Source organism: Aphidius gifuensis, linkage group LG3 (genome assembly GCF_014905175.1).
Source record: "Aphidius gifuensis isolate YNYX2018 linkage group LG3, ASM1490517v1, whole genome shotgun sequence".
NCBI classification, from domain to species: Eukaryota; Metazoa; Arthropoda; class Insecta; order Hymenoptera; family Braconidae; genus Aphidius; species Aphidius gifuensis.
Window position 1 is genome coordinate 5,748,983 of NC_057790.1, and position 21,563 is coordinate 5,770,545.

Consider the following 21,563-nt stretch of genomic DNA (forward strand, 5'->3'; position numbering starts at 1 on the left):
AAAAATAATAAAACAATTAAATATACACAAAGATAGTATAAAAAAAAAAAAAAAAACTTTAAGGGTGGTATGATTATCGTTCACCCTTAAAGTGCAAATAATAATAAAAAATAAAAATTTACATTTTATAATATTAGTGTTGCAAAATTGACACAAGTTGTTGATAGTTGAATTTTTTTTTTTTTTCATTTACATAGATATTGTTTTAATAATTTTTGTGTCAGTCATTATACCACCTGAAATTTTTGCAACGTATTCAAACAAAAAAAAAAAACACATACCTACGCTATTTTATTCTCCGGAAAATCATTAAATATTATTTGTTAAATGTAAATTTGCAATAAATATTAATGGTGAAAATATATAGCATACAAAAAGTGTAGTGACAGCAAGAAAAAAAAAAAAATATTCTCCATGGAGGTTTGGTCAATGTTTTTCTTTTTATTATTATCATTAATTAATTATTGGATTTAATAATTTTTAATTCCATGACAACCTAAATTATCCATAAAAAAAAAAAAAATAAAACTCATAAAAATTAATTCAATATTCTATTTTGTTTATTTGATATTTAAAATTTTATTCATGAATAAACACATAATAAAAATAATTTGTTTTATTTTAATTACAGATTGAAAAATATATTCAAAACAAATAATAGTGACAATGATAAATCGAGAATATTGCAAATCATCAAACACCAAGGTCTTGTATTTACTGTCAACAAAATCAACAATAAATAAACAGTAAATATTAAAATATAAAAATTAAAAAATAAAAATAACAAAATATTATAATTGTGTTATTAATTAAAGAGACAATATTATCATTAATCATTGGTGATTAATAATAAACAAAAAAAAAAAAAATAAAAAAAGGTGTAAATCGAATGGTGATGCGGGGATGTGGATTCGTTTTGATCCACTTGGATGGCGAGAAGGCTGTCGTAATTGTCATTCAGCACTAGTTATAATATTTTGGTGTTCATTAATATATATAACTGATGCCGCAAATATACCTGAAAATACCGGTACATCGAAAAACATTTTGCCGGCATCGAATAATGATTATAAATGTAACAATGTAACAAGCAAACAATCCAACGATTTTGGTAAGCATTATAATCATTTAAAAAAAAATTAATTATTATCATTAAAATTATAAAAATTATTTCAGATACAGGTTTATCAATCGTTAGTAATGAATTTGCTTATCCACTTTCACCAATAGTGCCTCCAAATATATTTAAAGAATTTTTAACATGCAAAAATTTCTATCATGCATTAAATGTTAATCATATATATTTTCAATTGGCAAATATATTTTTTCTTTTATCACATTTAGCACCAAATAGTATACATGGTGTATTATATTTACGATGTACATTACTTATTGGTTGTTCATTTTTATCATTATGGGGATGGACAATTGCATGTTGGATTGATATTGCAATATGGAATTGTTTATTTGTTGCTATTAATTTTATTTATGTATGCACATTGTTATATCGTTTACGACGTATTAAATTTACAAAAGAAGTTGAACAAGTTTATATTGCTGTATTTAAACCATTACGTGTTACAAGACATCAATTTAAAAAAGTACTTAATTGTATGAAAGCAATACGACAATTAAAATATCAAGAAGTATATGCACAAGAAAAAGTTACTAAAGTTGATTCATTATCATTGGTATTATCTGGAAAGTAAGTAAATTAAATTTAATTATTTATATTATTGTTATTAATTAATTTTATTATTTTTTTTAGATTAGTAGTATCACAAAATGGTCGTGCATTACATATTGTCTTCCCAAATCAATTTCTTGATTCACCAGAATGGTTTGGTGTATCAACAGATGAATATTTTCAAGTTAGTTAATCATTTTAAATAAAATAAGATAAACATTATAATAATAATAATAATTTTATTATTTAGGTATCAATAACAGCAATGGAGGAATCTAGAATATTACTTTGGCACAGAGATAAACTTAAATTGAGTATTATTGGTGATCAATTTTTACAAGCTATATTTGATCATATACTAGGTAGAGATGTTGTTAAAAAATTATTACAGGTAAATTGAATAATTACGCAAGTTATTTATTAAATATAAAATTATTATTAACACTATTATTAAATAATAGGTAAGTGAAACAATGTCAGCAAGTGGTCATATACAACAGAATGGTCAAATTGTTAGTTTGGGTCTCAGTGGAGGTGGCAATATGGATACTGATCCTGAAAAAAAGCTATTTGTTGTTAAAAAAACTGGTGATAGTCATGGAATAACTGCTCTTATTAGTCGTCAACTTCAAGGTAAATAAATATATTTTATTATTTATCATTTATAATTTATTTAATTATGTCACTTTTAATAAATTGACACTTGCAATTACACACTCTGTTTAAAATATCATTTATATTGAATTTTTTTTTTATGTGTAATTATCGTTGCACGTTGTTCATTTAGTACACCCATTAAATTAAAAAATATTTCAATTAATTGTTGCATAGGCTATTGCTTTTTTAAGTATAATTTAATTCATTAATTTATGCCCAGAAAAAAAACGTAACAGATGATTATTTAAAGCAATAAATTCATAAAGAAAATTTATATTAAATATTTAGTTATATAATTTTTAATTTAGTTGTTATATTTTTTGTATTGTTTTTTTTTTTTATTTTGATTTGAGTAGAGGAAAGAGTGCCGCTGCTGTATACGAGTCCTGATGTGTTGAACAACGCACTGCATCACCTTAATCACCTTCATGCGCCTCATGTACTTCCTTTAAATCCTGGAAAGGCATCCAACTCTGAATCCTTGCATTCAAGTAACATCGTATCCTAAATAATCAACGTTTAAATAATTTACATGTACAATTTATCCTCAATGTGTACATTAAAATTACAAAACAAAACAAATTATTGATGTGTGTTAAACAAAATCGAAATTAAACAAAACAAAATTATAATAAAAAGTAAATAACGTACGTGCCATAAGAAAATGGATAAATCATTCTATTTTTTCTTCCTCAGTCTAAAGGTGAGTTGGTTATTTTTTTGTTTTTTTTTTCTCCTATTGTTATTATTATTTAAATATAATTTTTTTCCTGTGCCTCTACTCAATTATTTTATTTATGTTCTTTATTTTTTCTTTTCTAAAATGCATGTTTAAATTTTTTGCTAATATGTTTCTGCTAATATATAAATTCCACTAATATTGTTTCGAAAAAATCTAAACGAGAGAATGAAAAAAAAAAACTTGTAAATGAAATTTTATATTTTATTGCATTCTGGGAATAGTTTTTCTGTACTTATGTATTTTTTTTTTCTTGCCTAGGATTGCCTAGGATTAGATACTATTATTGTGGTAAGTTTGGGTTTTTAAAATGTCAATCACTATCATCACAAAATCACTATTATATTTTTATGCTTGTTTTGAAATGAATGTATATTTTTAAATGATAAATTATCTTTAAAAAAAAATGACTAATCATAACGTTTGGATTGCTTTTAAAAATTACAATTACACATTCATTGCTTTCTTTTGTTGTTAATATACTTGAATTATTATTATGTAAATGTAATAGAACAAAAATTATTAATATTACAGCTGGTGGTGATCCAAATGCCTGGCGCTTGGGAAGAATTGAAGAGACTGATCATGAAACACCTGTTTAATACTCGGCCCACCAGTTTGATCAACATCCAATTTGAGTAAATTAATTTTTAATAAATATTTAACATATTGCTGCTACTGCTCAACATTGATGGATGATTAACAATATTTTCAAAAACTATTGATTAATATTTTCTCGTTAAAATCATCAACATCATCATCATCATAACGAAAAAAAAATTGTCAAGTATGTACAAGTGTTTTGAGACGTATTCATTTTGCCATAAGTCATAAAACAATCATCGTATCAATTGAATTTCTTTTTGTTTTTTTTTTTTATAATTAATTTTGTTGTCTTTTTCAATTGTTTGGATATTTATTTATAAAATATTCTACTTAATGCTTCCAATGTTTATTCATGTATATAAATATTTTTTTTTTATATGTAATTTATTTTTTTTTTTGGTGCCATTTATGTAAATGGAATTGTGAATAATTTTTTTCATTTACATTCCTCATTGCATTTAGTATAAATATATTTAAATAATTAATTCCATAAAAAAATATAAATGGCAAATGATTATGAAAAATTAATTATTATATTAACAAAAAAAATAAATTGAATTATAAAAAAACCAAATGATAATTATCATGTTTAGATTACAGTGCTCATCATAAGTACTCGCACATTCCAATTTAAAAAAAAAAATTAAAAAGTATTGAAATAAAAATATTTAAATGATTTATTTCTCTGATGAGAATTCAATGTAACGTGTTTTGTAATTACTGTTGATATATTAATTATATTATATATATAAATTATATGATGAAAAGAAAAAAGAAAAAAAAAAAATGAAAAATTTAAACACAATAAATCTCTTGTTGATTATTTAAATCCTTAAATATATTTTAATTTACAAATTTTTATAATGTTTAATTTCGTTATTTTCAATTATTCAAAATTGAACATTTAATATTTGTTATTAATAATTTTCAATGACCCTAGGGCCAAGTAATTTTTTGTCGTTTTTTCGATTCACTTCCAGGTGATGTCTGTAAATAAAAAATATAATTTCTTTTGTTTAAAACAATACGACACAAAAAACGCTAAAATAATTAATTACCATAATTTCTTCATTCTTTCGTTTATGCAATTTATTATCATCACAATTATTAGATAAATTAATTGTTTTAACATTATTTTTGTCAATTTGTTGATCATTATTTTCATGATTTTTTATTGGTAATATTTTTGATGAATCTTCAATATCATTTGTACTAAAACAACAAAAAAATATATTTAAAAAAGTTATAAAAAATTATAGATGATTAGTTTAATTAATTTAAAACATACCTTAGATTATTTTTATCATCAAAATTTATCATTTTAATACCTCTTGTTATTCTTAATTTTTGGAGTCTTTTACCAAGTTGTCTGTCATTATATTTTCTTTGAGTTATTGGTAATGCAACTCGTTTATAAATTTCAATTAATTTATTTCTATCCAATTTGTTAAAATTCAATACTTCAATACAACTCTGTAATAATATATAAATAATTATACTATTATAAAAAAAATGAGTAAATAATTTATAACCTAAAGAAAATACTCACATTTTTTAATATTTCTTTTAAATTATCATCTGATAATAAATGTGGATAAATTAATTGTTGTGAATCCATCATTAAAACAATTTTTTTTTATTATTTAAATTATCATTTGCATATGACAATTAGCAAGTGTCAATCAACAATCAATAAATCAACAATCGGCTTTTATTTATTTACTTTTTTTTTTTTACTTGACACGAGTTCTCTCTTTTTTTTTTATCTTTAATCTCAAACAGATGACGCCACAAAAATATTCCTACATATTACATGAAACAATAATAAAAATAATAAAAAACAAATAATAATATTTACATGACTATAAAAAAGTGGGAGAATATTGTTATGTACATCGTAGCGGGGGAATCACAGGTCGTTTCAACAACCAACAGGTAACAGGTTTTTAGACATGCATCAGATGCCGATGTGAAAACAAAGTGTATAAAAAATAAATAAATTAAGTAAAGTTGTTTTTTTATATAAATAATAGACATTTAAAATTTATAATAAATCATGATGATAAAAAATTTCAAGGCCATGTGCTCAATCATCAAACAGTGAAGTGTCAAAATATTAAAAAAATGTTATTGTTTATATTTGTTTAAAAAAATCAAAATAAAAGTGAGCATGATATCAAGATTTTCAAATAAATAAATACAAAAATCATTTATTGAATTGAAAAAATTAATCAAATTGGCTAATTGATAAATATATTTGAAAAAAAATAGAAAAAAAAAAAAAAAGTGTGATGGATCCAGAAGATAATTGCATCGGTGCTTGGAGCATTGTATTGTTTGTAATTGGAACATTTTTAACAACAATAATCCTCATTGCAGTTTCAACGTATTTCTATCGGAGATGGCGTCGAAATAAAGGTAAAATTTTAAATGAATCATTGGTAAATTTTTTTCGATTAAAAAAGTAAAAATAAACTACCTAAAATTGATGAGTAATTAGATAAGAAAAATTTTAAATTTTAAACAAATATACAAGTCACGTTTTTCATCAACTAGACAACAACATGCTCTCGTTGTTGTTTATTATAGATCAAGTCCAAGAATGTTTGAATGTAAAATTTGCAAATGTGTTTGAATGTTTTGATGCAAAGCAATGCAAAGCAATGCAAAGTATAAATGTATGCCTTGGAATTCATATATCAACGTATATATTATGAAAGCGTCTTGCTTGGATGCATCTTTCAAACGATACCTGGATCATTTTTAAAAATTTTTTTTATTTTGCACAGATTGGAATCTTCAATGCATTTATTATATTCACTGGAGTTTAGCCACAACCAAGATTATATACAATTTTTACTCACCTGATTATATTTCCATTCATTTTTTTTTTTTCAACATTATTCACTGTAAATTAAATAGATACCAATTTAAATAATATCTAAAAATTTAATAACATTATTTTGTTTATTATTATATATTATATAAAAAAAAGCAATGAAATATAACGTTGACAATTAAGATGTCTGATATATTCGGTTGAAAAACGACATTGATTTGTAAATGAAAAAAAAAAAAAAAAAAAATACTTTATATAAATGTTATAAAAGAACTCATCAAAAAGCCGGCTTGTATATTGGGATATGAATCAGGTGATGAGGCAGAGAAAGAGACTAAAAAATATCATAAAAAAAAAACACAAAAAGCTTTTATTTATTTATTTATTTTTTTTTTCACATATATATAGTTCATTGCACACGGTTTTATTATATTTCATCTTCAACCCCGCGAAGACACCTGATCTCCAATTCAATTTATATTTTATCGTCGATTTATAATAGTGCATTGATTATTATGAATTTATTTTTATTTCTCTTTGAATATATGTACACTAAAAATGTGCATACATATAGCTCAGATGGGATGTGTTTATGTATGAATAAAGCTGGGCGAAATCAGCGAAGGTCTTTAGAAAGTATATATGTACAAAACGATTCTGTGCGGGTCCCCGTTGTGTATTATATGTGCCCCAGGTCGTTGAGTCCGATAGCACTTGGTGTGTTTCATCATTGTCGTTGTGTCCTTTTATATATATTTATTTATAAGTGTTTGTGTGGTATGCACCAGGTATGCAGCTTCAGGGAACCACACAATTTATACATAAATATTTATTATTTTTTAAATTTCAGTGATTTCAACGCTCTGGCGAATTTAATGCACATCATCATCATTTTATTTTCCTTAAAAATTATTGTTTTTCTCTTTATTTCCGTGTATTTGGTTTTTTTTTTTTTTTTTTGAATTGATTATTTAAACATTGTTGATGTTATTTTTGATGTTTCGAAATGATGAAATTTTTAAATTAAAATTTAAAAATCATTGGTTAAATAACGACAGGTGAAACTTGTTGTTTGAATTTTTTTTTTTTCTTGAATTTTATGTTATTTTTTCGTCTACCCAACTCGGATCCAGCCAGTTCTCCGTCATAACAGGTAGCTTGATTCTCCTCACGCGCGCCAAATACCGGATTCCTTGATGGCTGCTCCCTGCCTCAGGTGATTTTTTTATTTTCATCTTATTTCTTTCTTCCCTTTTTTCAAGATTTTTTTTTTTTTTACCATCTTTTTAATCTTGGAACGAATTTTTTAGAATTCTTTTTCTTGTGAAGGGAGTTTTTTTTTATTTTTTTTGGAGCCACGTTTTAATGTTGAGGAATTTTTTTTTAACTTACGTGACAATATCGATGACAAAGTGTGACGAAATTTACTATCAGAGTTATCAATAGAGTATTTTTTTTTATTTCTTTTGTTATTTTTTTTTTTTAATAAATTTATTTATTGATAAAGATTATGTTGTGGATAATGAGAATGCTCGTGAATCAGTGTCTCACGCTTTTCTCAAGCTAACACTGGAATTTCTAGACGACTGATAAAAATAAAAAAAATCACTTCATACAACTTGGCGTAATACTTGTTACTCGCATACACACGCAACATCATGTGGAATTTAAAAAAAAAAGTCTCATCGTTCATTGAATAAATATTTTAAATTATTTATAAATTCTTAAATTAAAATAATTATTTTTTAAAAATATATTTACACATTATAAATACAATTTAAAAATTTTATATTTTCATGACAAAGGAAAATGACTTTTTCAAACTTAACAATATATATGTCATGAAATCTTATCATTCGATTTTATCAACCACTTATCTGTTATCGTCAACTATTTTTTTTTTTTTTTTTTAACAATTTTAAACTTTTTATTTTTTTACAGAACATGGTACGATTTTTTTTCTACAAATCAAATTCCAACACGTTTCGAATAAACAAAAAAAAAAAAAAAATATTAATAACAACAATATTATCATAATAATTTTACTAATAATATATTTAAAAAAAATAATATTCCACAAAGTTGACGTAAAGAATTTGATTTAAAATTAATAAAAAAAATAATGATAAAAATTTTTTTTTTTAATATTAAATTGTATATATATAGATAGAAATTTTTTTTAACCATTTTGACCTATCACTTTCACCAGGCGATTCGCCAGAGGGTATGGAAAAATTATATTTAAAAAATTATTATCATTTTAAAGAAATCTAATACTCGTTAAGCATTTATATATATTTATTTTGTTTAATTTTTCGTCTTGACAGTTATAACACAATATATTAATTCCCATTTTTTTCATTCTGTAATTTTATTTACCCTTTTTTTCTTCTCATTATCATTGTTATCATTGTCTCACTCTTCATTTCTGTATAAAAATATCTCGTTGTCATTTTTTTTTTTCATATAATCTTTATATTTTTTATTTTTTTTTTTGTAAACTGCATATGTATAGATACACCACACCTCACATTTCTGCATAATCAAGCATATTCTCTTGTCACATCAACATCAAATAACACTCAACTTCGAATTTCTTTTCGCAAAGACATTTTTGTTTTTTTTTTTTTTTCAGTTGCTCTATCTGTCATCTGAGACCACTCTACTCATTTACAATAATAACAATTGTTTTTTTTAATTATTTTTTATTATTATTGTTGTTTAATTTTATTTGAAATATATAAGGTTTTTTTATTTTTTAAATTATTTGTCACGCCAGACGCTCCTCGCAGTGATTAGACGATTAGATGACCATCCTCATTCATTGTGTCACCCAAAAACCTGATTTCAAATAAATAGTTTTTCATGTTATATTTTATTTTCTGGGTGTGTCTACATTTTCAAACTTTATTATATATTTTTACTGTACATCAAAATCTATATAATACTTGAAAATATCCAAGTTATTTTTTACCCTCTAGAATTAAATTTAAAATACATGTATTGAATTATTATTTTTTTTAAAGATATATAGTGTGTTTAAATAACCGTTAACATACGTAAATAAATTGAAAATAAAAATCTATAATAAATATGAAAGTTGCAAGACTTGGGTATTTAAAAAAATATCGAAATTTCATCAACTTATTAAGACATTTTCGATGAAGCAAAAAATTTGTTTCTTTGAAAAGATTCAGAAACAAAATCATTATAAAAATTTGTGCATCAAAGAGATGTCATTATTGCGTCATATTTGAAAAACTAATAATAACGCAGTCACGAAAATATTTATGTCAATTTCCATCGAAATATATTCTCATGTTCCAAAGATAAATCATTTAGAAATTTATTTATTTTTCTACAACAAAAAAGGTAATTGTGGTTTTAAACATACACAAATATATAAAAATTGCATATACATATATTAAATAATGATGATGATTTTGTATATAATGTGCTGGTAATATTTGACCTCGGTAAAATATATATTCGACGTAAACAGAGAGTAAAGTCACACATATTAGACTAAGAGTAGCGTGTCATGTCGCATTAAACAAGCACCGTCACTAGAAATTCTATATAAACTAGAATATATACATAAAACTAAAGATAAAAAAAAAAATCAAATATATACACAAACATGCCTATATATATTATACAATTTACACATACCGTATCTAAAAAAAAATAAATAAAAAAACAAAAAAAAAACAATATCCAAAAATGGAAAATTAAAAGAAAAAAAATAAATAACATTACGTCATTAAAACAAATCGATTGACCTTCATAATTAAATAATTTAAACGAAGCATATAGGGGTTAATAAAATGAAAAAAAAAAAAAAGGGTAGTAGTACAGTTTGGCAATGAAAAATGATTGATAACTTGATAAAAAAAATTAATTAAATTAAAAAAAAAAATGATAATTTAATATATATTTCAGATTAATAAAAGGTAAAATATATAGATAAGAAAGAGGAGGGAATTAAAGAGGGTTTAAAGAGAAAAAAAAAATGAAAAAATTTAAAGAGCCATACAATGGCTGAGTTAAAAATCACACGAGAAATATTGGTGCGTATTTATTTTACTATCTTGCTATGTGAAATATTAGAGAAAGAAAAATGTATATAGAAATAAAGACACTGCTAGTTTATGAAGAAGAAGACACGCAGGTGGAAAAAAAAAAAAAAATTAAATGGATATGTAAGATTTGAGGTAAAGAGGGTAGGGGAAAGAGGTGAGCTAGCTCACCTTGATGCTCGTGGTATGCGCCCACTGGCATCAACATCAAAGGTGTAGCCACATTTGATTACAATATTGTTGATATATCATAACAAAATAATATTATAAACCAACTGGAAAATATAACTTGCACATATTTAAATTTCAAATCAATATTTTTAAATACTTTTTACGTATTTATATATTTTTTTTTTTAAACATTTATAATAGTTAATTATCTGCTCCATTCATCAAAATATATTTAACATTATATTCATTTTTTCTTGCAAAAAAAATTGTAAGGCTTGTTTTTTTTTTCTTTTTTTCTTGAAGCAATTTAATACAGCTGTTTTCCACTTTACGGAGGATTTTTTTTTATCTTTTTTCTTAATTTACTTGATGTTGCGTGTGTGAGAGGCGTCATAGATCTTTAAGTGTTATTATTTTTTCTTTTTTACAATAGTAAATATAATGAATCATTCATTCACATACACATCAATGCTCAAATAATATTATAACAAATTATTTTAATATATTATATGTCAATTAAAAATTAATTTAACCAACTGTTTTTATATATTCCTCTTTTAATTGCCATGAATTTTTTTTTTTTTCTAAAAATAATTATTAATCAACATTTGATAGCATTGAAAGATATTTTTTTTTTTTTTACAAATTTTATTATTTTTTACAGCTTTATTTATTCAAAGCTCATTTTTATATATAATGTGTCCTTGATTTTTTTTTTTTCTTTTTTATTCGCTTTACACTTTGGAGTATATTAATTTTTTTTTTAAAAAAAATCATAAAATAAAAAAAAAAAAACATTGTCAAGTTGAATATTTAATTTTCAAAAAAAAAAACAATTTAAATATAATTAAAAAATGAAAAAAAAAAAATAATATTTATGTCAGCAGAAATTTTTTAAATTAATTTATTTTCATTGTTATTTGTTTTTTTTATTATTTAGAATTTTCAACTGCGACATCGGTATGCAGTCATCGATTGCGCATACCAAATACCCGATTGGGTATTACATATATCCATTGCGATTGTTACGTAATTTTTATATTGAGTGAGACCACATTCATACAAGCTCTCTTGGTCCAATGTTGTTAATGCAATAGACAACCACCTCATGACCTTTTTTTTTTTCATTTCATTTCATTATTTCCTCAATAAATTCTTTGATATTAAATTAATTATTTATTACTATTTAAAATTACCAATATTATTTAACAAAACAAATAAAAAAGAATATTTATATATTGTAAATAAATAATAAAATTGAGGAAGTAAATCCGACACTTGTTGATCTGATTGTGTGGCTAGTTGGTTAATGATGCCTCGAGGGGATCAATGTCTACACAATATATTAAATAAATAATATTTAAGAATATATATATAGCGGTAACGCGTGCCAATGAAGAATGTATTTCCTTCCTGTCGTTATTGTCGTCTACATCGTCGTCGAATCATGCCAAACATGGCCTTGTCAAGTTACAAAGATGACGGCACATTTCATCAATAAATCATGCATAATTTCTTAACCATTGATCAATAAAAAACATTAAATTAAAGCTAGAAATAAAAATGAAATAATATAAAATAATTGACAAAATAAACGTTGCTATTATTTCATTAATTTATTTTTTTTTACAATTGATGGAAATAAAAATAATTAATGACTTTATTATTATATATCATTGAGATGCACAATCGGTGTGTTTAAATTGATTACACACAAAAGTCAAGAGTGTCAATTGATGACAATCAAGTATTCTTAATAATTCAATGAAATATATTATTTAATTTTATATTACTCGTATCAATGATGATTAAAATTAAATATATAATGATGATAATAATAAAAAATATTTATAATTAATTGCAGGAAGACACTTGGTACTTGTAACAAGACCAGAAATTGTTGAGGATGCATATGCATTTGATAATCCATGTTTTAAAGATGCTACAACACCTGGTTATAATAGAAGTATGGAAAGAACACAATCTGTATCATTTGTTGAAACAACAACACCAACAACAGCAGCAACAACAACAACACCATCATCTAAAGAATTACCAAAATGGTCATCACCATGGTCTCTCCTGGCATCTGGTGCAAATAATAAACATGAAAATCGACGAACACTTGATGACTCAATACTTGTGGTAATTTATTTAATTTTTTTCAAAGAATTTAAAGAGATGTAGTCAATAAAATAATTAAATCATTCCATTTAAGTTTTATGACGATGATTAATATTTATTTTTATCATATATTCAGCCAACAGCCACACGTGTATCTGTCGTTAGTCTACGAAGTCGAGACTTTACTGGTCTAGGATTTAATGTGTGTGGTAATATGCTTGAAGGAATATTTGTCAAGGATCTTTTACATCGTGGTCCAGCATCTGAATCTGGTCGTATTCATCCAGGTCAGTTTTAAATTAAATATAAAAAATATATAAAAATGCATTAATGCAACTTTCAAATACGTGCGTTTCAACGCCATTTAAACGCGACGTTAGACAAATCGGGCAAAAATAAGTGGAGTGAATCGTTTTAATAAAAAAAAAAAAAATAAACTAGGTAAACAACTAGTTTAAGTATAATTGTATTTTATTATAATTATATATTTAATTTATGTTACAGGTGATCGTATTGCAAGTGTTAAAATAAGCTTTAGAAATATGGCTTATGAAGATGCATTGACAATATTAAGTTATGCATCACCATATGATGTTGAAATTGAAGTTGAAAGTGGTGGTAGTGGTTCACGTCCAACAACATTATTAAAAAAAACAGTTGGACCAAGTCCAACAAGAATATGTCATCCATTATATCGTAGTCAATCAATACCAGAATTTTCACATTATCAAAAAACATCAAAACGTTTATTTGTTAATGATCCAAATGAAACATTAAATAATACAATAATTAATTCAACACTTAAATCAACAAAATCAATTAAATCAACACCAGATAGTCATACATTAAAAAAACGTCATGATGAAATACAAAAATTAAATCATCAAAAAATTGGTATTAAAGTATTACCATCATTAGATGGTACTGTACATCGTATTGTTGATGAAAATGAACATAATACTAATCTTGAAAGAATTAATTCAAGAAAAATTATTAATAAAATAACACCAACAACAGTAATTAATGAAAATAAACATGAAAAAATTAATGAACAACATAGAAAACGTGAAAATCCATTTTTAAAACAAAATATTAATGGTATTGATAATACTGATAATAAAAATGATACAAAAAATGATATTATTATTGTACCAGATGATGTACCAGCTGAAGTTCATAATGCAGCAATGGCAGCACGTAGAAATCGTAAAAGTAGTCTTGAATATTTAGATCAAACAAAAAATATTGATGATACTATTATTGATGATGATGATGATAATAATAAAAATTCATTTAAAAATAAAAGAAAAGCACCAGCACCACCACCAGATACATCATCATCAACAACAAAAGAAGATAATTATAAACGTGATATTGAAACTGAAAATTGTATTGAAAGTATTAATGATTATACTGAATCATTAAATAAAAATATACGTGATGATACAATAGCAAATGATGCTGAAAAACGTCGTCAAAGAACAGATGAACGTTTATCTCAGAATGAATACACAGAATTCATTCATACACACAATTACCAAAACAAAATACTAATGATGATGATAATGATGAAGAAGATGATATAAAAAATAATAAAAATGAAGATGATGTTTATCGTAAAGCAGCAAGTCTTGGTGATTTATCACGATATGAATCAAAAAATACAACAACATTAGAAAGAGCACAGAGTCTTGATATGGCTGATACTGGATCTAAAAAACGTAAAGCACCAATGCCACCAGATGATATTATTGAACTAAGTGAAGATTTAACAAAATTAGATGAACTTGATAATAGATTTGATGGTAGAAAATTAAAAAAATCAAATGAATGGGGAACACTTGAGGATGCATTGTGGGATAAATCAAATGATATTAATAATGATTTACCAATTATGAAAAAAATAATTAATGATACACTTGAAAAATCAAAACCAGTAAACGAAATAAATAATGATAGTACTACTTCTACTACTACTGTTGATGTTGATGTAAATAATGATGATGATGATGATGATTGTTCAATTGAATTATTTAATCTTCCATTAAGTAAAAAATTATCAAAAGAATTTCTTGAAGCTGAAAAAATGTTTAATCCAGATGTTGATAATGCATTAGCAAGAATAGTTAATAATGGACAAGTTATTAAAAGCATGACACCTGAAGAAGTTGAATTAGATTTTAGACAAGCTAAACCACAATTATCTGATAATGATGATGATGATGATAGTGATGATGAAATTGATAAAGAAGCTGAAAAATCATACAAAAGAGGTATTGCATTTTTAGATTTAAATAAAAAACCATTTAATAATATTAATGGTGATAAAGATAATATTTATGCTGATATGAAAGAAGTTTATGAAAAACCAATTAAAAAAATAACAGTAACACATGGTTGTCCTGGTTGTGAAAAACGTGGTGATCATAATAAACATTGTATAATTAAAAAACAATCTAAAAATAATGATGATATAAATACTGAATTACCTGATAAACATAATAATAATAATAATAATATATCAGATAATGAATTATTTAAAATAATTGAAAAACAAATTGAATATCCAAAAAATAATGATAATAAAATTAATAATGATGATATTGATTTAGAATTGCCAATAAAATTTAATAAAACAAAAAATATAGAAACACAAAATGGTGATAATCATAATGTCAGTAATATAAGTGTATCAAGTGGTGAAAATAGTGAGGATAGTGGTTTAGTTGGTGAATCTGGTGATTATAATGATAATGTAAAAACAATATTACCACCAGAACAATCATTATCACAAATAAATCAAAATGATAAAATGAATTATATCACAGAAATTAAAGTATCATCAATTGATACAACAAATAAAACAATTGATAATGATGAAAATAAAATAATATTAGATAAACAACTTAATAATGAAGTAACTATTACATCAAATGGTAGACGTTTATCTGGTAAAAAACCACCAGTACCACCACGAAGAAGTGATTCAACAAAATCACATTTTAAAGGTAATACAAGTGATAAACAAGTTGTTTATGTAACTGAAGTTAAAAATCAAAATGATCCAATAGATATAACTGATAAAAATACAGTAAATAATGATTTTGAAAATTGGATATATAAATCTGATAATAAAGAACAAAATCCTTGGGGAAATGGATCAAGTCAATCACCTCAACCTGTCACAAATATTGTTGTTACTTCTGGTGATCAAAAGCAATCATAAAAAAATATTAAATTTTGTTATTATTATTTTTAAATTGTTTAATTGTTAATGACACTAAAAAAAAAAAAAAAATTAGATCTCGAATATCAAAATATATTTAAGGTTTGGCTGTTTTTTTTTTATTTTAATTACTAGTTTTAGTAGACATACTTTGTCATGAGAATATACTTGACACGGATATTAAATTTGTTACGTCTCTCCTTTGGGAGAAAAATGAAAATAATAGAAATAAAAAAAAAAAAAATTGATATCGTGATACATGTAAGTGTTAGGGGAAGCCAAGTGCCATAATTATAACAAAAAAGGTTTTTTTTTTTTAATTTTTTTGTGGCAATTGCTTTCTAATCGTATGAAAGGAAATTTGTGAGAATGAATGATAAAGAAAGTTTTAAAAATAATAATAATTGTTGAATGATATTTTTATTTTGGAGATGAGAGTATTAAAAGGTCTTCCGACAATAAAAAATAGAGTCAACAGTATTTTTTTTTTTTTTCTTTTTACTGCTCATGTAAATTTTTATGTTGAAGATATATTATATTCAATAATCGTGTATAATTTTATATTTTTTTTCGTAACGGTTATCAAGATAAGTATTGCATAAATATTAGGTTGTAACTGATGATTAATTTACAGTTATTAAGTCTCACAAGATTTATTTTATATTTTTCAATTGATTTATTTCATAATTATTGATAAATTTAAAATGTGTTAATTTATTTTAATACACTGACAATATTATTGATATATATTTTTTGTATATTTTGGTGCCGCATATTTATATTAATGTTAAATTGAAAAATAAAATATATACTCAGTTTATAAAAGAAAAAATTTAATAAAATTATACAAATTTAAAATAAGGTCAGGTATGAAAGTTTGTTAATCGAGAATAAATGAGAACCTTGTAGAGAATATTGTTATTTTATTAAAACAAAAAAAAAAAAGAAAAATAATTAAAAAAAAAAAAATATGAATTAATAAATAGTTATTAGTCGTGAGAGAAATCAATTTTCAAAATAATCAAAAAAAAATGTTTATGTAAATTTAAAGTTATAAATTCATTGCACGATATCATTAAAATTTTATTTTATTAATTTAATAATATTATTCATTGTTACAGTATGTGTGTAACAATAATTTATAACGAAAAAAAAAAATTAAAAAAAAAGATAATACATATGATTGTTTAATTATTTAAAATTTGTTGAATTGAATTTTTTTTTTCTTTGAGTTTTCCTCAATTTTATTTACAACTTATTTATTTATTTTTTAAGCTATATAATTAATTATCTATTTTTATATATGTAAAATAAAATATAATAATATTCATGTAGATGATTGTCTATAATTTTTAGTACTCATTAATTTTTTTCCACACATTGCACATATTGCTTTTTTATAAGCACATGCTTGGCAATAATGAGATCCAACTTGATGTACTTTTTGTCTACATATTTTGCATATTTCAAACTTTGCTGTATATGGATTAAAACGATTTTTCGATGCAGATAATGCTTTATTTTCACCAACTTTACGTCCACCAGATTCAACAGTATTTCTTGCTCCAGATTTCCATGGATCTGGTGTTATGACTTTTCCCAATTTCTTTTCACACTTGTCACAAACCATTATAAATTAATCTGTAATAATAATTTAATAATAATTAATTGTTTATATTTTTTAATTATTTGACAATGTTGTTATTAAAAATTTTAAGGTTAGAAAAATTAATATTGATAATTGTTTCGAAATAAAAACTTACGAAATAATATTTGTTTCGATTAGAAATTGTTTTAGCAGCTGGTTTAATTTATATTAATTTTTTTTATTAATAAATCAATATAAATAATTGTTTATTATATTTTTAAACAATTTATAAAAACACTGGACACTTTTGTCTCTTTCTCAGTCAAGAACAATAATATTTTTATTTTTTTTTTTGCTGCGACATTAGCGCCATGATTTAGTTCTACAATACCACTTGTTGGTGTGTAAGTTAATTAATTTACATAAAAAAAAAAAACACAATCAAAACAAAAAAGAAGCGCAACTTTTTTTGTTGTGCTAAAAGTTTTCAAGACCCCCAAATGAATTAAAGCATTGTCATTAATAAACAATGCAATTTGGGTTATAATTTTTTAAGGTTTTTATTCAAGTCAACAATTATGAATTAATAATTAATCTAACGGATAATTTTTTATAATGAATTATTGAAAAAGACTATTGAAAAGTACAACATGATTTCGTTAAAGCCAAGGTAATAATTAATTATTTTATTATAAATTAATTAATAATAAAATAAAATAATAAAATAATTTTTCAATTATTGATTTAATAGTCAAATTTTACGCTAGTTTTTTTTTCTAAATTATAATAATAAAAATGATATATCCAAATGATGGTGGTACTTGATGCTTTAGAGAGTCTACTGTTACACTCTTATCTAAGCTATAAAAAAAATAAAATAGAAATGACTCTGTCAAGTATTTATTTTTTATGCTTACTATATACTTTTAAGAAAAAAATTCTTTCTGTTTCCAGTTCAAAATGTATCCACATAGAGCCTTGGAATTATTATTTTTTCCAAAGAGTACTTGAATGGGAACCAAAATGGTTTGATAACTACAATGATAACATAACAACATCTCAAATACTTGGTGACAATTTACATATGTCTCAGACTAAGTTGTTTTATAATACTATTGAAGAATATCAAGAGACAATGAAGCCTCTAATTGTTCATGAATTTTTTCATACTCTTATGGAAAATATTGATGATGATGATGGCTCAACTTATAAACGTCGTCGACGACTAGTCGGTGAGATTGGTGATAATATTCCCTCATCTGAATATGAGAATTTTAATGATACACCATATGAAGAAAACTTAGTGACAATTTCTCAATACTTTAAATTAACAGAAATTGAATTACCTCCATCAGAAGATATTAATAATAATTCACTACCACAACGTGGTGATTTATTACACGTAATATATAATGAAACAAAAGTTTTTGGATACCTTGATAAAGTTGTAAAAAAAAAAAGAACTGATTATGATTATTTCTATGTTTTTACAGTAATAACGAAATTAAATATTTCATTTCCTAACAATGAAATTATTAGATTGACAAGTGTTAAATCGTTGCAACAAACTTTACGTATAATGTATGGTCTTGAAAAAATACAAGATTCACCACTGTTTCATATGATAATGAAACCAGATATTAATGACTACATCATATCTCAAGGAAAGCCATTTGAACTTGATGAAATGATGGAAGATAATTTAAATCCAAGTGAATCAATGATGGAAAATGATTCAAATTCAAGTGAACCAATGATCTCTCAAGTGTCAACACTTGAACAAAAATTAAATGACATGCAATTAAAAATTGTTTCTAGTATTTTACAAACAGTTCAAGAATCAAAGCCAAAAATTTGTATGGTACAAGGACCACCTGGTACTGGTAAATCAACAGTTATTGTATCAATAATTAAAGAATTAATGAAAAATAAAATATATAAAATTTTACTTTGTTCACCATCAAATAAAGCGACTGATAGTGTCCTCTTTAAAGTATTAAATATTCGAAGTAAACTGAAGAAAAGTGGAGTCGAATTAAATATCGTTAGAGTTGGAAGAGATGGAAAAATTGATCCAAAAGTCAAAGAAGTTACACTGTCAGATATTTTAAAGAATGAATATAGAGAACATGTGTCTGAATCAAAAAATAAAACTGCTCAACAGCATGGAATTGAAGAAAGTATCATACAACGTGCTGATATTATAGCATCTACATTAACTAGTTGTTATAATATGAAAATGGAAATTGTATTTGGTCAAAGTTCGGGTCATAAAATTCCAATTTGTATTGTTGATGAAGCTGGACAATCAACTGAGCTTGCATCATTAATTCCATTATTACTTGGTGTTAAAATTTTGATTCTTGTTGGTGATCCACAACAATTACCACCAACAATTATATCTCGGGTAAAGAAAATTAATATGTACATGATTTAATATATAAATTATTAATTGTTTAATTATTTTTCAAGGATGCTAAAAGACATGGAATGGATGTATCATTATTTGCGAGAATACAAAAAATATTTCGAAAAGAATCAATAAATCCAATACAGATGTTAAATGTCCAGTATCGAATGGCAGATGAAATTGCCTTGTGGCCAAATAAATATTTTTATTCAAAAGAAATTTTAAATGATACGAAAAATGGATATCCTTACATGTGTCATTATAAAATTTTTAATCACAATGAAAATCAAAGTTCAAATAGACACTCAAATATTAAAGAAGCAAAATTTATTTGTGATCTTCTTGATGTAATTATTGATAAGCTAATAATTGTCAAACAAAAATCCAGTATAAGTATCATCACACCTTATCGTGATCAGAAAAGAATTATCAGTAATAACATTGAACAAAAGTAAATGAAACCTGGCATTTAAATGAAGAAAAAAATTATATATATTTATCAATCAAATCAATTATTAATTGTTTGTTTAATTTTGCTTTTAGATTGTTGGATTTAAATGAAAAATCAGAGCCTAAAAAAACTGAATATTGGGAGAACATTGATGTTAATACTGTTGATAGTTTTCAAGGACAAGAGCAAGATATTATTATAATGTCTTGTGTTAGAAGCAAAGGTATTGGATTTGTCTCAGATCCAAATCGACTCAATGTCAGTTTGACAAGAGCTAAACATTCAATGATACTTTTTGGAAATTTTGAAGCTTTTAAAGTAATTATAATTTTATTTAACATTATATATCTTTATTCATTTTTTTTTTATACTTGTTATTTTATTTTTTTAGTCGAACAAAATGTGGTGTGCTTTGTTGGACGATGCCAAAAAACGTAATGCTTATATTGACATTAATCGAAAAACACAATACAAAGATTTTAAAAAATTAATTTTTTCTCATAATTAATTTGTAGATAAATCTATTAATCTATTTTAAAATATTTTTTTAAATATTATTTAAATTTGATTTCTATTTTTCTTGGACAAGATTTGCATGCATTATAATGAAGTTAAAAATTTATTAGAATTCCTTTGAAAGTGAGTAACTAATGTATATTTGTTTCTTAAAATTCAAGCAAAAATTTAATTAAATAGTTTTTTTTTTTGTTAAAAAAATCGTATTTTTATTTATCTCTCATTAATCAAGTTAATTAATTTAACATAATTTTTAATTGTCTTTGCTTGAAACTGGCGCCATTCAAACTAAAAATGGCGCGATAATATTTTCAAGTTCTGGAATAATAATAATAGTAATAATTTTTGATGTTATTGTTTATCTAAGCAAGTCTATTAAAATATATATTCAGTGTCTCCAAATACAGTACAAAGAAATATAATAAACACACAACATCCATGAGGTTTTTATTTTATGGAAAAAAATATTG

The 21,563-nt window shown here is 23.9% G+C and overlaps 5 protein-coding genes across 9 annotated transcripts; 3 read left to right on the forward strand and 2 right to left on the reverse strand.

Moving 5' to 3' along the window:
• Window positions 1–39: 39 nt before the first annotated feature.
• LOC122851661 (popeye domain-containing protein 3-like) lies at window positions 40–4,089 on the forward strand. Of its 5 annotated transcripts, none has more exons than XR_006373730.1 (9): window positions 42–420; window positions 632–746; window positions 816–1,111; window positions 1,177–1,705; window positions 1,769–1,871; window positions 1,938–2,078; window positions 2,149–2,320; window positions 2,701–3,047; window positions 3,618–4,089. XR_006373730.1 is itself a non-coding variant. In XM_044151024.1 (8 exons), the coding sequence occupies exons 2-8, from the start codon at window positions 904–906 to the stop codon at window positions 3,683–3,685; spliced, it is 1,251 nt and encodes a 416-aa protein (XP_044006959.1). In that variant the 5' UTR covers window positions 40–420; window positions 632–903; the 3' UTR covers window positions 3,686–4,089. The 5 variants fall into 5 exon arrangements, 2 of the variants coding, with proteins under 2 accessions (XP_044006959.1, XP_044006960.1); XR_006373732.1 differs by adding an exon at window positions 3,345–3,374 and having other exon boundaries at window positions 632–1,111; window positions 3,618–3,699; XM_044151024.1 differs by lacking the exon at window positions 2,701–3,047 and adding an exon at window positions 3,345–3,374 and having other exon boundaries at window positions 40–420; window positions 632–1,111.
• Window positions 4,090–4,578: 489 nt separating this feature from the next.
• LOC122851663 lies at window positions 4,579–5,418 on the reverse strand. The gene is made up of 4 exons (XM_044151026.1): window positions 5,239–5,418; window positions 4,978–5,162; window positions 4,748–4,901; window positions 4,579–4,676 (listed from the first exon to the last, which is right to left on the reverse strand). The coding sequence occupies exons 1-4, from the start codon at window positions 5,308–5,310 to the stop codon at window positions 4,626–4,628; spliced, it is 462 nt and encodes a 153-aa protein (XP_044006961.1). The 5' UTR covers window positions 5,311–5,418; the 3' UTR covers window positions 4,579–4,625.
• Window positions 5,419–5,616: 198 nt separating this feature from the next.
• Window positions 5,617–17,123, forward strand: LOC122853545 (uncharacterized protein PF11_0213-like). Its single transcript, XM_044154046.1, has 6 exons — window positions 5,617–6,107; window positions 12,643–12,923; window positions 13,039–13,189; window positions 13,407–14,422; window positions 14,491–15,426; window positions 15,463–17,123. The coding sequence occupies exons 1-6, from the start codon at window positions 5,981–5,983 to the stop codon at window positions 16,126–16,128; spliced, it is 3,177 nt and encodes a 1,058-aa protein (XP_044009981.1). The 5' UTR covers window positions 5,617–5,980; the 3' UTR covers window positions 16,129–17,123.
• Window positions 17,124–17,369: 246 nt separating this feature from the next.
• On the reverse strand, window positions 17,370–18,037 carry LOC122851664 (cysteine-rich PDZ-binding protein). The gene is made up of 2 exons (XM_044151027.1): window positions 17,892–18,037; window positions 17,370–17,769 (listed from the first exon to the last, which is right to left on the reverse strand). The coding sequence occupies exon 2, from the start codon at window positions 17,756–17,758 to the stop codon at window positions 17,456–17,458; it is 303 nt and encodes a 100-aa protein (XP_044006962.1). The 5' UTR covers window positions 17,759–17,769; window positions 17,892–18,037; the 3' UTR covers window positions 17,370–17,455.
• An 853-nt stretch (window positions 18,038–18,890) lies between these two features.
• Window positions 18,891–21,085, forward strand: LOC122853546 (uncharacterized ATP-dependent helicase C29A10.10c-like). Its single transcript, XM_044154047.1, has 5 exons — window positions 18,891–19,599; window positions 19,687–20,123; window positions 20,189–20,577; window positions 20,670–20,895; window positions 20,969–21,085. Exons 1-5 carry the CDS (start codon window positions 18,891–18,893, stop codon window positions 21,083–21,085), a joined length of 1,878 nt encoding a protein of 625 aa, XP_044009982.1.
• Window positions 21,086–21,563: the final 478 nt, after the last annotated feature.

Excerpts from the sequence above, each read along its gene's own strand:
- LOC122853545 (XM_044154046.1), top strand. The coding sequence starts at position 5,981 with ATGGATCCAGAAGATAATTGCATCGGTGCTTGGAGCATTGTATTGTTT. Across the intron at positions 13,190-13,406 it reads ATCTGGTCGTATTCATCCAG|GTGATCGTATTGCAAGTGTT; the intron begins GTCAGTTTTAAA and ends TTTATGTTACAG. Across the intron at positions 14,423-14,490 it reads AGAATGAATACACAGAATTC|AATAATAAAAATGAAGATGA; the intron begins ATTCATACACAC and ends GATGATATAAAA.
- LOC122851661 (XM_044151024.1), top strand. The coding sequence starts at position 904 with ATGTGGATTCGTTTTGATCCACTTGGATGGCGAGAAGGCTGTCGTAAT. Across the intron at positions 1,112-1,176 it reads CAAACAATCCAACGATTTTG|ATACAGGTTTATCAATCGTT; the intron begins GTAAGCATTATA and ends AAATTATTTCAG. Across the intron at positions 2,321-3,344 it reads TATTAGTCGTCAACTTCAAG|GATTGCCTAGGATTAGATAC; the intron begins GTAAATAAATAT and ends TTTCTTGCCTAG.
- LOC122853546 (XM_044154047.1), top strand. The coding sequence starts at position 18,891 with ATGGAAAATATTGATGATGATGATGGCTCAACTTATAAACGTCGTCGA. Across the intron at positions 19,600-19,686 it reads ACAAGGACCACCTGGTACTG|CGACTGATAGTGTCCTCTTT; the intron begins GTAAATCAACAG and ends CATCAAATAAAG. Across the intron at positions 20,578-20,669 it reads AGTAATAACATTGAACAAAA|ATTGTTGGATTTAAATGAAA; the intron begins GTAAATGAAACC and ends TTTTGCTTTTAG.
- LOC122851663 (XM_044151026.1), bottom strand. The coding sequence starts at position 5,310 with ATGATGGATTCACAACAATTAATTTATCCACATTTATTATCAGATGAT. Across the intron at positions 5,163-5,238 it reads TAAAAGAAATATTAAAAAAT|AGTTGTATTGAAGTATTGAA; the intron begins GTGAGTATTTTC and ends ATATTATTACAG. Across the intron at positions 4,677-4,747 it reads GAAAGAATGAAGAAATTATG|ACATCACCTGGAAGTGAATC; the intron begins GTAATTAATTAT and ends TTTTATTTACAG.
- LOC122851664 (XM_044151027.1), bottom strand. The coding sequence starts at position 17,758 with ATGGTTTGTGACAAGTGTGAAAAGAAATTGGGAAAAGTCATAACACCA.